The sequence below is a fragment of the Rhamphochromis sp. 'chilingali' genome (assembly GCF_963969265.1).
Source record: "Rhamphochromis sp. 'chilingali' genome assembly, chromosome: 12".
In the NCBI taxonomy this organism is placed as follows: Eukaryota; Metazoa; Chordata; class Actinopteri; order Cichliformes; family Cichlidae; genus Rhamphochromis; species Rhamphochromis sp. 'chilingali'.
The window spans coordinates 3,757,583-3,772,787 of record NC_137939.1 but is presented as its reverse complement, the minus strand read 5'-3'; the positions used below and the strand labels follow the sequence as shown (position 1 = coordinate 3,772,787).

Sequence of the window (15,205 nt, the reverse complement as noted above, 5' to 3'; positions counted from 1 at the left end):
TGTTTTTCATTAAAGTGAGCATTAAAGACCAGCGTAGAAGAGAAACAGCAGTACATTTTATTCAAATATATAAACACGAGCCAACTGTTAAAGACACATATGACACAAGATATTGGCTGCATAAGTAAGAAAATGTGCAAATGATGAAAACTAATGACAGATATTATGTGTGAACACTTTTCTCTTAATCTGATTTATAGATTCCAAATACAATTAAAACAAAAACAAAAAACTGCAAAAATGGCAGATTAAGGATTCTGAACATTAAGTGAAAAAATACACCCAATAATTCTTTTTAAAAGAGTTTCAAGGAGCACAGGTCATTCCAGGGGGCTCATGCCCTGGCTTTTCTTTCAAGACACCGTCTGACGAAAGCCCTCTCGTCCCACTGGTTGGGGGAGAGCATGTGGGGGCCGTTATGGATGCAAAGGATGGTCATCTCCTCGGCATACGTAAGATTCTGCAGCAGCTGTAGGCAAACACAGCAGGAAGAAATTAAGAGCACTGGGCTGTCGTGCATTCATATAAAACAAAAAAAATATTTCAAGATTAAATAAAATAAAAAACCTAATACTATTATCTGAATACACTGAGCTCTTTAGAACCCATTCTTTTACAAACATTTGTATGGCTAAGTGCTTGATTTTATATACCTGTGGCAATCTGACTCAAAGATGAAGTGATGCAGCCCAATACTTTAGTCCAAACAGTCTGACTATTTGGCATAAAGTGGCACATAAACAGCTCCTTGGTACCACTGGGACTTTCAGACAGGCAGTCTGCATGAACATAGAACACTTACTTTAGGTGTTATGAAGAAGTACTGGGACGTTGTCTCTTTGCAGGCTGTGCGGACCACAATGTCAAAGACTCTTCTTTCATTTACAGGATCCATTCCCTGCATAAAGAAACAGGTGGGCTCAGACTCTTTAATAAAGGCAATTGATGACTACTGTTGTGTGAATGCCTGTCGGCGTGATCTGAGTTCTATTTATTAAAGTTGTTAAAATGTTAATTTCATGAAAGCAGCGGCACATAAGCTGAGCTCTTTTCAAATCTGTCTGTGTGAAGTGGTTTGCACATAAATAAATGTGTGCAGGAAAAGAAGAAAATGGGCAGTAAAGAGAAACTCGTACTTGGGTTTCCCTAATAATTACACTACCTGCAGCTCATGTGCACCTTTGTTACGGTCGCACTGTTGAGACTGTGTGTAAGAACTACCTGATTGATCTCATCCACCACTCTGAAGGGACAGCGGTTGAGCTCCTGCAAGGCCATGAGGTAAAGCATGGTGGAGACGCTGCGCTCTCCTCCACTCTGATGGTAAGGCGTCAGCTCGTGGAGCTGGGTGGTGGCGTGAAACTTCACCCGGATGCGGATCCCGTACTTGTCGTACTCCTCCTGCAGTGGAAAGACCCAGTATTCTCTTTTTTTTTGTTTCTAAAGACACTCATAAAAATCTTATCCACTCACAAAAAAGTGGATAAGATTTTTGCGAGTGATATTTAATCATCAATAAATCTACTGAATTGATGTGAGTACGACCGCATGAGAGATAACTGTCCTACCGCTGATAAACTGGACAATTTAAGTTTAATTATTTTAAGTCTAGAGGACACTAATATATTCAGTTAAACTAAATTCATGCTGAATTATGAAGAAATATAATGAGAAAAATAATAAGGCAACCCCATCTATATTTTTAACCTTTCCAATTTGATGCATCCGTTAAAAATATGGATACAGTTTAATATTTCCCTCAGTTAAACAGCCTACCATATCTATTCAAAATTCAGTTTTCAATGAACTTGTGCTCAATCATAAGTGGTTAAAGGTGATGCAAAGGGAGACCTCTACCTCAGCAGTGTGCTGTGACTCTGCGATTACCTCATTCTCTGAATGCAGATCAACTTCTCCTGCACACTGCATGGAGCGAAAGAAAGCACTGAACTTCTCGTTTATCTGTTCAACCAGATGTTTCAGAGGATTAAGCCAGCGTTCCTTAGCCTGTGACACAGAAGAAAAAAAGTCCAAATATACACATCATTACACCCCAAGAGCCGTTCTGTCACACAACAAATGATAAACTGGACAATTTCTGTGAAACCAGGTAATCACTCGCCTCAGATATGTTCTGTCGGTAGGCATTCAGGGCGTTGCTCTTTTCTTCCAGCTCTTTCTCCATTTGTTTAATCTCCTGCTCTCTCCTGTTGTACTCATCGACAACCTTTCAAGTCAAGAGAGGTTCAATATTTGTATATATTTATATTTAATATTTCAAATAAGAACATAAATGGAATAAACTGTTAAGTAAAAATAAAACTAATTGTCTGAACAAAAGGGCATTTTTAAGGTCTAATGCAGGGGTGTAAAACATAAGGCCCGGGGGTCAGTATCAGCCCAGCAAAGATTCCAATCCGGCCCACTGGACAATTACAAAAACAAACAAGCTTACAATTTAAATCATGCTGATATTTGTTTAATTTACTACAGCAGCATTTCCTTATTATGCAGAAAAATAAGAAATACTGTTGCTTCTTTTTCTTTTCTAAATGTCTAGTGAAAGTTCTTTCTCCTGAAAGAAAGAGGAACTTTACTTGTCCGGCCCACTTAAAATCAAACTGGGCTGTGTGTGGCCCACCATGTAAAATGAATTTGGCATCCCTGTTCTAATGCATGCTTATTAACATTTCCAAACTGCTTTCTTACTGAAGTTACGACCACGCTGAAGACAGAAGTCCCGCAGCATAAATGAAGACCTGATTTCTATGCGTCCTTACATTTTCACTGAGGCCAGTGAAGCACTCGGCTCTGGAGCGCTCCTCATTCAGCATGGCATCGACCTCATCCAGCGTGTCGGGGAGCTTGCTGAAAGCCTGATTTAACAAAAAAAAAAAGAGCTGTGAACTCATTTGAATTTTAGGCTCTGAGGAGCTTCACTGCAGAGATTAGAATATATTATAAGGGTAATATTTTACACAGAGTGAATAGAGGGGGAAGTCTCTTTCACATATTCACCAATAAAACTGTGAAGAACACTCACATTACGCAGGTCTTCGGGTAATGACTGATCAGGCTGCATCTTACAGATCGCCTTTGCTCTCTTCAACAGCCCTTTGCATTGGTCTGTCAGCTGCACCTTTCTCTGCTCCAGACGGCTGCATTTTTGCTTAAAAAACCCCAAACATGACAAGTAAGCATAAATCTGCGATACAAAACCTCCCGATCCTCAGACGAGCAAGCTCCCCATCTAAATACTTACATCAGTGGTCCTCAGCTCAGAGGCACCTTCTCTGCAGTCATTCTCCAGTTTGTTCTTCTCTGCCGTCAGCCCCACCGTCTCCAACGCCAGATGCACCTTCTCCATCGTCAGCTTGGCTCTCAGCTGAAGGTCATGCAGACAAGTGAATAGAAAAAAATGCAATCGTGAAATTATTAAATCGTAGATGTTTTCAATAATATCTGCTATAAAGATGATATAAAAACAGAGAAGGGCTTAATGCCATTCTACCACAGCTAACACAAGCAATGCAGTCAGGTTCCCTTATTCATACCTTCATTTGGGCCATGAATGCAGTCACTATGGTCACTTTCTCAGCATTTACAGCTGCAATTTTTTCTTTAGTCTCCTCCTCAATCTTTGTCAGGTCAATAATATTCTGCTCCATCTGCTTCAGACTAAACACAGAGACAGATGAGTTTTTGAAATCTCATAACCAAGCTGATGCCTCTGTGAAGATCATTTAAGACATATGACAAAAGTCACTGTTAAGCATTTTGTCCCTTTAAATGAAGCTTACCTGTCCTGTTTGGTACTAATTTTCTGCTCCAGTTGTCGTTTTTTCCCCTTTAGTTCAGAGAGACCCTTCTTCTCTGCCAACAGCTCATTGTCACGGCGGTCCAGTGCGACTGCTTCCTTCTGCAAGGCCTTCATCCGCTCGTCGATGTCTCGCAGCTTTGACTCACAGGACTGGTCGCACAGGAGAATGAAGCACATGTTTAAAAAAAGTTTGCAGAAAACAAGTGAAAAGTATGTCACCTAAGTTTTACTAAAGTGTGTAGATACACACAAAACTTTTTTTCATCAGTTTTGCATGAAGGGTTTTTGGTAATTTCCCCCTTAAAACAAACCCGGCTCATTTTGCCTGCCTAGTATTGTCCAAATTGCCTAACACTCAAGCAATCAACCCCCTCGATCGGACATGCCCCTCAGTGTTTCAGAGCACATTTATTAACAATTTTAAAACCTAATCTTATACACTTGGTGAATTTTGTTAATCCTTGAGTGGTTTAAAGCACATTTTTCTGTTACATGACAAACTCAAAGCGCACATTTATTACTGCTTTACACGGACTTTAAGCAATATAATATACTGAAATGTCTTGAGGTGCTGCTGTCGTTCCAGCTCTCTTCACACAACTGTTTCCTACCTTCATCTGCTGCTCTAGCTGCCGTTTCTCTTCAGCATCCACAGTGATGGTGAGGTACTGGGAAGGGTGCACCACAGAGTTGCTGGTGCTTATCTTGTTTGAGTAAAAGGACCTTTTGACAGTGTACCTCTCCTCTGTTGTGTACAGCACCTTGAGGTAGGGCTCCTCAATCACCTGAACAAGACAGATCGGGGTCAGTGTCAAAGTCTTTCCACCACAAAAGCAATAAATACAACCAAAGTTAAAAGCGACGGACTCCCAGGAGATTTTGATGTTAAGGAGAACAATGTGGGGTTTTATTAGTTTACATTAAGAAGCTTTTTTTTTTGAAGACAAGCGTACCGTTTTAATCATGGATTTGGTTCGCTCATTGCCCACTGGCACGTCATGCACCCTGTACTGGTGACAGAGGTAACTCATGACCTCATCGGGGGCGTCAAACATCTCTCGGAGGTAGGTGAAGAACCCAAAACGCCTGAAAGCCAGTAAGAAGAAGTAAAAAGATGCAACAGATGCATCAGGATAAAAAAGAACAACAACAACAACAAAAAAACAATACTGTATCGATTTTTAAAAAACTGAACTAAATTTATTTTCTCTCACCTCAGGGACTCAATATTTCGGGATGGCGGTCGCTTAGAACATGACTCCTCCGGAGCACAGATGGAGTTCACCTTCAAGTTCATCTTGTCACGGACCTTAGGGTCACCACAGATCAAACACATCATTAGCTTCACTAACATTTCTAATCGGATGAAATATTTTCCTCCAAGCAGGCGACGTCGGCAGCCTGCAGCATTCTGACCTCGATCATAAACTTCTCCATGTCGTCTTTCCTCTGGAAAACGAACGCACGGAGGTCGTGGAATGAGATGTGGTTCTCCACATACTTAGCAAAGCGGTGATCCTTCACATTGATCTGTAAAATAGAGAGCGAGTTAACAAAAGTAAACCAATCCAAACACTTAACAAGGAAGTCTTCGTTTATCCTGTGAGATGCAATGTGTTTGGTGTTTGGTAGGGTGGTTCGGTATCACATCATCTGATATAATGCCAGTTATGAATTTTTAAGCGATGGAAAAGTGTCTCATCACACCTCGTGCCACTCTGATGGTGATTTAGCAGCTAAAAAAGGAGCTACTACAACAAACTCCAGCAGAGCACAACACTAAGAAAACTGTTCCCGCTGAAGGTGGAAAGAAACTTGTTTCACCACTTCAGTCAAACAACAGAGACATTTGCAAGTTACACCTGAATTATACTTCTGTGTCAGAGCTACATTATAACTTATGCCATAACCAGAATCCCATTTTAGCCCTAATCACTGAACTGGGAGTTCTGGCAGCACTGAATAGGGTGTGTTCATTCTTCCTCTTTTGCACTAAATAGTGCCTGAGCCAATTTAAAGTAGCACCTTGTATACAATATTCAAATGATAAACACACACACTAGTGTTAGGCAACATGCTTACCCTCCCATCAAGGCCCAGCTACACCAGTTCACGTGTTTTGGCACTGCCAACAATTAAACAGTACTTGGAAGAACATTTTCGAGGCCCTGCCATTGTTGCAGAATCACTGTAGTACCTCTCCATCTTCAGAGTAACTCAGAGAGTACCTTAGAAAAATACTTTCTATGCTGCAGTTAGAAAAAGCGAGGTAGAACAGAGTGAACTCTCTGTGAAACTTTTGAGTGACTTAGTCGCCATTGAATATGTTAAAAACAGCCATAAAATGCATCCATTGTTTGTATTGTGGTGCATTTAAACTGATTGTGAGTAAAGGAGAAGCCCACCCCATTCATCTGTACTATGTTTGTCTTGTGAATATCCACCCTAGTGGGTTTTTCTTTTTCTTTGTCTCTTGTAGCTGTAATCTCAGGGCTGGGTGTGGGGAACGTTTTTATTGTTTTTGTCTCTTATCAGAAAATGAAAAATAACGTTTAAGAATTTTCATGAAAAGCACCACATAGGCTACTTTCGTTCTAGTGTCACTGTATATAATGCTGTGTCACTACTATTGCACAATAATGCTGCTGGCACCCTGTGGCAATGCAGTCATGTTCTGAAGGAGCTAGTCTGCCAGCAACGACAGCAGCTTGTTGGGAAAAAAATAAAGGAAAATATATTTAATTTTGTTTATACTAATAAATTCAGCTGAGTGCAAGCTGCAATCACTGATAAAACATTATTCAGTTTTTTTATAACATCCGTGAAATATCATGATATAATTTTGAGGCTATATCACCCACCCCTCTTGAACCATTTATAAGCAGTATATGATCATTTAATAAGTGGCTTTTCTCAACTGGAAAACAGAAACATGGCTGAAATTCATCATTAAACGTGGAGAAAGAATCGTGGATTTAAATGCTTTTAGATACGAGTTGTTTGTTAAATCGGAACCGGATCTCATGAGTTTGTCTGGGGGTTTTTTTCACTTCTATAATTTAGGGCTGTTGAAAACACATTCGCACACTTCCATCTAAACTGCACGTGAAACATCTGCATAGCTTCTAAATGCTACAGAGAGCGCTTTACGTGCAGCACGTCCTGTCACAGTTCAGTGAAACTCACCACCAGCATCATGGGCTCGTGGACGTTTCCACGAAAGAGTTGCTTGTTCTGTCTGAGCCACTGGAGGGCAGCGTGTGTGTCCCTGTGACGTCCTCGCAGCTTCTCCACTTTGGCATTCATCATGTTGTTCATGTCGTTGAGCTTCTTCTCCAACACTGATAAAGAAAATAGAATAGAATCTACATGTAAAGCTGTTGCACATAATGTGCTTTTGTCAGCGAAATGTGCGCCAAAAAAAGAAAACAAAAGAAGTCATCTTTGTTTATGCAAATTGTTTTGGGAAGCTCACTTCTAGATTCAGCACAAAGGTTGTCCTTCTCCCTGCGCAGGTCGCCCTTCTCCCCTTCGATCTTGGCTCTCTCCTCCTGAATGCGCCTCAGATCAGCGTTGACGGCGTTGATGCGCGGGGTTACATCCGGCTGGTCGCCAACTTTGGCAAGCTCCGCCTTCAGGTCTTCGATGGTTCTTCTGGTGTTGCTGATTCGCTTCTGGTGGTCTTCCTCCTCCATCTGCTTAAGTCTGCATTTTTGTTTAATATCGTCAATCTGCAGAGAGGAGTGGAGAGAGCAGTCGTGTATTAACAAAAGTCTGCTTTATGTCAATTAAGTACAAGATAAAAAGCACAACGTTTTATTAATTTAGTCTGTACCAAATGTAAAAACAAAAACACAGCCGTACCTCTTTGTTTTTTCGATCCAGCTGATCTTGTTTCTGTTTGCACTTCAGCGAGGCTTCTTTGATGGCAGCAGTCTGAAAAACAACAACCTCATCTTCACCACCATCATTACAGGACTTGTGAACTGAAATTGCAATATGAACTTATTTTACAGTCTCTAATTCAGAGTTCATTTACTACAAAATCATCATCATCATCATCATCATTTATTTATATAGCACTTTAAAAGCACACCTGGTAGACCAAAGTGCTCTACAATACAAATATGCATATAGTAATAAGATAGCAGAAACCAGACATAGCAATAAAATTAATTAAAAAAAAAAAGTCAGTTACCCACAGAGTTAAAAGCCAGGGAATAAAAATAGGTTTTTAATAAAGACTTAAAAACTGGCACTGATGTAGCCTGTCTAATATGGAGAGGAAGGTTATTCCAAAGCATCGGCGCTGCAACAGAGAACGCTCGGTCTCCTCCAAGTTTCAGCCGTGACTTTGGGACCGAAAGCAGCAACAGCTCAGCTGACCGAAGGGAACGAGTGGGGACGTGGGGCTTCAACAAGTCAGACAAATAAACAGGTGCCAAACCATTTAGAGATTTAAAAACCAATAAAAGGATTTTAAAACGGATTCTAAATTGTATTGAATAAATTTAGAAAAAAAATAATGTATCCCTGCATCTGCTCGTGAAACTGGACCCGTTACAGAGTACCAGCCTTTGATTTGTCACCTTATCCTTTATCTGTGCCTCTGTTGGCTTCAGCTGCTCGTCAATCTGTTGGATCTTCTTCACCATGGGCGCCTGGGTCTGCTTCAGGCTTGAAAGCTGCTTTCTGGCCTCGTCGCGCTCCTTCTTCACACCCTCAAGTTCCTTACGGGTGGTCTCGTACTCCTAATATCACAAGGAAACAGAAACAGCTTACACAGTTAATTCAGTTTCTCTCTCCACATGTGCGCTGTGCTCATTTCTCTTGTTTACACTCGACCACTCACCACCCATGGTTTCTTCTTCTCGAGCAACTCGATTACATCCAGATGCCTCTTTTTTTCGTAGTAACGGTTTACATCGTGTTTATTCCTTTCATTTCGCTGCTTGGCTTTCTCCAGGAAGCTTGCTTTCTCCTTCACAACGTTCTACAGAGAAGCAAAGAGCCATGTTGCCGTTACATGTCTTTAAGAGGAGGACAACTTAAAAAACGAACATGAATGAATTTTGTTGCAGTTTTTTCTTCTTATTTCTACCACATCAAACTTTGCCTGTTGGATCACTGGCTTTGAGCTTACCTCCAGTTCTCGTTCTTTATTGCGGAAGTTTTTGAGCTCACAGTGGTATTCATACATCTCTGGTGGGCCCACTGACTTCTCAGTTGCTTCCAGCAACTCAATTTTGGACATCTTGGCAAATTCGCCCACTTTTTCCTGCGTGGGGGAAAAAAGCCAGTAAAACAGTGATGAAACTGTATATTTTTGCATCTGTGCAGCTTTATGTTGCAGATGTATAAACATACCTGAGGTAGAAACTGACAGAGGTTGCTGACTTGGATGCGCAGAGCTTTGACTTCCTCTTCCACCGCCTTCTGGCTGCACTGCCGATCATTCAACATCCACAGAGACTGATTGTTCTCCGCATGTATCTCTCTAAAAATCACCACATTACCACCTCTTTTGTACCTTCAAAAACAAAAACAAAGGCTAGCGTTTAGAGTCATATCACTATGCTGAACATGATAATGCAGGTGATGTAACAACTTCTGGCAAATTTTCATTTCATTTTTGAAAAGATGAGGGTTCAGAATTCAAACTTCTTGTCTGAAAAGATTCATGAAGAATTTCTGAAAACATGTAACGCTAACGGAGCAGTAGAGTAATGTAGCGTGTGGAATGTATTTCACATAACTTACAGTTCAATTTCAACATGGCCTTTTTTGCAACCACGCTTGACATAGAGCCCAACCTTTAAAAAAACAAAGCACCATTCAATAATCATCGTCAACAAATGCAGTATCTGCTATGTGAGCTCAATTCAAAGTATCATATTTTGACTGTTAAAGGGGCGGGGAGATGAGAAACAACAGTGCATGCGCTGCAAAAGAGCAATGAAAGATTTTCATAGAGGCGTGCTTATCACCACATACAGCTTGTTTACCAGTCTGCTAACATTATGTTTATTTGCTGGTCTTTTGAAAAGAAAACAAATCCGAAATACGTTTGGAGTGCATCAATCAATGACTTGCATTGCTCTGTGGCTTACCTTATCACCTCTGCCAAGAACAGCTGTCTTGCCAGCCAGACACAGACAGATGGCACACACAATGCTGGACTTTCCAGTACCATTGGCCCCGACAATCATGTTCAGATTAGGTCCAGGATGCACCACAGAGTAGTCGTACGTTCTGTGAGTACAAGGTAGACATTCAGGGGTTTCCTGCAGTGTTTTAGAGCAAAGGTGCTCCATCTCGCCTAAAATAATTGCAATCTACACTAACAGTACAAATGAACGTAATAACATAAAAGTGGCAATACTGCTATCTTACACTTCAAATGGCTGTCTGTTAGTGAGACCTGAAGTTTCCCACATACGGTACCTGTTCATCTGGTCATACTGCTTAAGCATTTGCGACAGGCAGACTCACAGTGAAATACTTATTTACAACCACTCTTATCCCTGCACAGGTTCTGCAATTTTGGAGGCTGGTTGACAATAATACAAATATGTATTACAGATCAACAAGTTAATAAATGTAGAATAGTCTGTATAGCAATGAATGTTTACTTAGTCTGCCATAATTTTCATTAAAAAAAACTTACAGGCAGGTATGGATGACAGTAAGATGAAAATTTATACCAGTAACTGACTCTTGGTTAGTTTTCTGAGTGGAAAAGAAGCTCTGAACAGGTTATCAATATCTACTTATCATCTCTGAGTGTGAACATGGTTTAGAAACAGACTGAAAAAAGGGGATGCATGTAACTCGCTGTTAAGCTCCACTGCCTTTTTATACAGAATTTATAAGACTGGGGGTACAGGATTTTTATTGACTGGCTGGATTTGACACTTTGCTTTAAGCTAGAGCTGCCTGTGATTCTCATCCCCTTGAAGTAGAAAGCAATGGAAACAGGCGTAATGATAACGAGTTCTTAATGGGGAAGCCCTTCTTTAATATATCGAGTCTATTTTAACACCTGCCTTGAATGTGACCCCTTAAATCGTACAATTAGATAGGACAGCTCACTAAAATACCTCATTTGGACTTAACTGTAGCTGCTGGACCATATAGTCGGTCTGTAGCAGCTTCCATCAGTGGGTCTACGACCTGCTCGTGTTTACAGGGCTCAGGGTTTAACTTTTAATTGCAAACTGGTGGAAAAATGTTAGCATATATGCTATCTAGGTCATCTGGCTGTAGCTATCAGCAGGTAAATCGGGGTGTTCCGGCAGTTTCACTTTACAGACGTTGACCGCTGTCAACTGGGGAGCAGCAACTTACAGGAAGTTCTTCATGGTGATCCGAAGTATGGATCCCTCCACAAATCGACCCTCCCCCTCGAGTCCTTCGTCCTGACTGTCCGTGAAAATGCTCGGTAAGCTTTTACTCGAAGTTTGTGAGCTGCTGTTAATGTGACTGAGCCTCTGCCGCTTGCTGGGTTCGGCCATGGTGACCCCAACAGGGAACCTACAAGACAACCAGGCACGTTCATGCACACGGACAGACACCTCGCGCGCTTTGCCGAGTTGCTGCTGAAAGCCGGTTGGACCAAAAAGATCACGTGTATACACAAAGGCGACCACAGCGCCAAAGCTATCGCGAGATATGAATTTTACCCATACAATAACAAACGTACAGCATGCACCTAAAATGTTTGATTTCCAAATGATAACATACTATATTAGAAAATAAAAGGAGAGTAGAAAATACTCGAAAACATAATTTAACACGTGCAGGTGATGCATATTGTGTTAGCGTTAATAAGAAAGATTTCTTTTTTTTTTCTTTCTTTCTTTTTTTTTTTTTTTTTAAATGACATCAGAAACAGCAGTATGCGACATTACGTGATGGCAGAGCTTCAGTTCATCCTTTGTCTTTTTTTTTTATTTTTTTTATAATAAATAGGACAGGGGGAATGAATGAGAGAAAGAGGGGGAGAGAAAGAAAGAAAACCAAAGGGGAGAAGAGACGGTGAGAAGGGGGGGGAAGAGAGAGAGAGAAAAAAAAGGACTCCTGGGTCACCTGTATGGAGAAAAAAAAACAAACAAACAAAAAAAACAAACAGAGGAGACAGCAAACAACAAAGAGCAACATAATAATAGAGAAAACAAAGCACCATCACAATAAACTAGCTAGTCATAGATATCAATATTTACTAAATAATAAACGATATTGTGCAGCACGCAAGATAGACAGCGCACAGTGTGCTTTGAGGTAGCAGCCAAGAAAGCTTTAGTCCGCGTCTGTGAATACCCATGTGTGCATACCTGTGTGGATCAGCATGCTTGCATTCCAAAGGTTTCTCCATGTAATGATCTGCTAGGGAGTGTGGGGGGGCCACAGCCCCGTCCTCCAGGGTGTGAAGCGGGTATGGAGGAGATCAAAACTCCAGACATCCAGAGGCCCCCAGAACACAAGAGACCATGGAAGACCAACAGAGGGGCAGCCGCGCCACTGTTCCAGTAAGAGCTGAGGAGAGTCCCAGATGAGGGCTCGCCCAGCAGCCGCGGAGCAGAAGTCAGGGGGAGTTGCAGTGACGCGCCCGTGAGCTCCGCCGGCCCCCAGCTGTGCCTGAGTGACCGAGCCCCAGGCCGAGAGGCCGGGGGCACCCCACCTCCAAAGGGGCCCGAGCGAGCCCCAGGCCCCAGGCCCCGACAAGCGGCCGCCAAGGAGTGAGCCGGTGTGTACCCGGACGCCCACCCCCAGACACAAAGAACCACCAACACACCGACACCTGAGGGAGTCCGCCACCGGCAGGGGAAGTGGTGGTGGGTGGAGATAGGCCTCCAAACCTTGGAGGGCCTGAGGTGTCCCCAGAGAGGTGGCGTCTGATACCCAACCTGACATATAGACACAGACATACAGGCACACACAGACACAAACATCCATTCCCACCCTCATGCTCTCATGTGCACTCACTCCACACTCAACCAATGTGGAGACAGACATAAAGAGACGCTGTACACACAATCACACTCCCCAAGCGTACTCTACAAACCGGGTCTAGGTACCCTTGCCCCTGGAGGGGGGAATTGCACCCAGACCCAGGTGGTGTTACCCTTTTCCCTGCGGTGGGGAGAGGCAGACCGCCCCGACTCCGCAGCAGCAGGGAGGCCCCACACCCCAGACCGCAGTCGGATGGCCAACTCCTCCTACTAGCCCTCCCGCTCCAGCAGGCCGCAGAGAATGGGGGTGGGAGAAGACTCCAAACCTCCCTCCACCCGCTCATTGTAGTGTTGATGCATATGTGTTCTAAGGTGCAATTAAAACCCAGGAGGGCATGGAGCTACCTGCCAAGGAGCAGCAGGTAAGCGCATGGTCCCTCCTGCTAGCCCTCAATGACTAAGTGTATTTAAAATTGAGAGGTGGGCAATGACGTCAGGGGTGAGGTATACACCCTGATGGTAATTTGGACTCCGTGATTGTGCCCACCCCCAAGATCCTATATGTATGTGTAATGAGAGTGTGAATAATGTGAATGTCTAAGTTGTGGGATAAAATTGAGGCAGAGGCAGCCAGAAGGGGACGGGGGGGGTAGCCTCCTCTGCACCCTGGTGACATACCCCCACTCCAAGGCCCTGCATGTGTGGGTGGTTGTGGAGGAGCGGGAAGAGGGAGGCAGAAAGATTTCTAATGAAGTTTGCAGTTCAGTTATGGGGAGTTTTAAATGTTATTATACCCTATCATGCCCATCTATGTGTGTCTATGTTGACCAGTTTCCCCTGAAATGCAAACTGATACTGGTCCAGGGAAGATTAGTATGATGGATTAATGCGAAGAGTGCGAGAGTTTAAAAACAAGTGTTATGAAGGTTTTAGATTCGATTCATTAAGTCCTAAAATATAAATTGTGGCCAAAGTGGAACATTCTGAAAATTCGAAAAGTGCCTAATGGGTTTTTTAAATTAACATCTCCACAGGTCAAAAACAGAAATGGGCGGTGATAACATTTCTGAGGATTTGGATCATCTTATCTCTGGACTGTGACTCAGTGTAGCTGTTGAGCTGGCTGCAGGTCTGGAGAACCATGGACGTTGAAGGAAATTAAATTGTATTTTTTTTAGACAAGGTCAGAAAGTTCAACTCTTTGGATAGAGTTTAATAATATTTGTAAATATAACTATTTTAAAGCCAAACCCGTTTTATTTATTTTTGGGAAAACAATTAAAGCTTGTACAGTCAATCTTTGAAAATAAATACAACAGAAGTCAGTCCTTAAATGATCTAAATTACTTGATTGAATTAATCCCGTATAGCTCTGTTCCCACTCTCCCCCTTTCCCTTTGAATCGGTCGCTTTAAGGGAGAAAAACTGCTTTTGACTAAAGAAGCAACTTTAGGACTAACACGCCTAGCTGTTTTTACCAGGAAAACGAGCGTTTGGTAAGCCTTGCTTTCCTGGTATTTTCAGTCCGAAGCCTGTCTGAACTCGTTTTAACCGTTAGAATAAGCGTATGTGACGAGCAGCCGTTTCTTTAGGTCGTGCTCCTCCACGGTTCCTCCTGCTGTGGTTAGATCAGAATCGCCTCTGTACTCATTGACCACTGCGAAGCTTGAGATGAACTCAAACTCTCACAGAGCTAGTATATCTGATCAATTCATCACCTCTAACCACGGCACGGAGCGTGGAGGCCCTGAAAGTTTCTGCCGGCTGCACATCGCCACAAAGGCTCGCAAGCGCGTTTCCTATCATCTCCGGTCAGAGCAGAGCCACCTCAGACCGGATCAAATAAGATCAGTGTGTAGGTTTTTAAAATGAACACAGACACGACACACGCACATATCATTCACGCACTCACTCAAACACACAACCATTCACTCAGAAGCCATTCAAACTATAAGGAATACGGAGCTTCCGCTTCCGGTTTAAAGCCAAAAGCCGCATGGGATTATGGGACATCGACTCCGACGATTATTTAGCGACATCACGTGGCCACCAGTAGTAACATAATATACATAAAACAAAATTATGAAACCATCACCTAAATCCTCAAATATATTTCATTGAATTAATTCAAATGTAGGCAAAGCTTTTTAAGTGTTAAAAGGTCTTCATCTTCTGGGATCACCACAGCAGATCACCTGTGTCCCTCTTACTCTGCCCCTAGCTCTATATTCATCGTCTTTTGTCTTTCATCCACTATCCCCCCTCAGCACATGCCCAAACCATCTCTAAAATTGTTTCCAACGCTCTCAGCCTGAGTTGTCCCACTGATGTTATTTATTTCTAATCATTTCCATCCTGGTCACTCTCAGTGAAAACCTTAACATTATCAACCAGGCCTCCTGTCTTTTTTGTTAGTCCCATGATCTTCTCTCAC

The 15,205-nt window shown here is 42.4% G+C and overlaps 1 protein-coding gene across 1 annotated transcript; it reads right to left on the bottom strand.

Annotated features, from left to right (window-relative positions):
* Positions 1-37: 37 nt before the first annotated feature.
* Positions 38-14,703, bottom strand: smc5 (structural maintenance of chromosomes 5). Its single transcript, XM_080897891.1, has 25 exons — positions 12,154-14,703; positions 11,168-11,353; positions 9,931-10,072; positions 9,581-9,633; positions 9,188-9,350; positions 8,964-9,098; positions 8,673-8,813; positions 8,410-8,571; positions 7,685-7,756; positions 7,296-7,551; positions 7,007-7,161; positions 5,237-5,350; positions 5,035-5,129; positions 4,774-4,906; positions 4,432-4,605; positions 3,801-3,970; positions 3,555-3,678; positions 3,263-3,385; positions 3,044-3,169; positions 2,781-2,876; positions 2,123-2,227; positions 1,888-2,007; positions 1,222-1,401; positions 803-898; positions 38-469 (listed from the first exon to the last, which is right to left on the bottom strand). Exons 1-25 carry the CDS (start codon positions 12,192-12,194, stop codon positions 335-337), a joined length of 3,297 nt encoding a protein of 1,098 aa, XP_080754017.1. The 5' UTR covers positions 12,195-14,703; the 3' UTR covers positions 38-334.
* Between the last annotated feature and the right edge of the window lie 502 nt (positions 14,704-15,205).

Excerpts from the sequence above, each read along its gene's own strand:
- smc5 (XM_080897891.1), bottom strand. The coding sequence starts at position 12,194 with ATGGAGAAACCTTTGGAATGCAAGCATGCTGATCCACACAG. Across the intron at positions 2,008-2,122 it reads ACCGACAGAACATATCTGAG|GCTAAGGAACGCTGGCTTAA; the intron begins GCGAGTGATTAC and ends TCTGTGTCACAG. Across the intron at positions 899-1,221 it reads TGGTGGATGAGATCAATCAG|GGAATGGATCCTGTAAATGA; the intron begins GTAGTTCTTACA and ends TTCTTTATGCAG.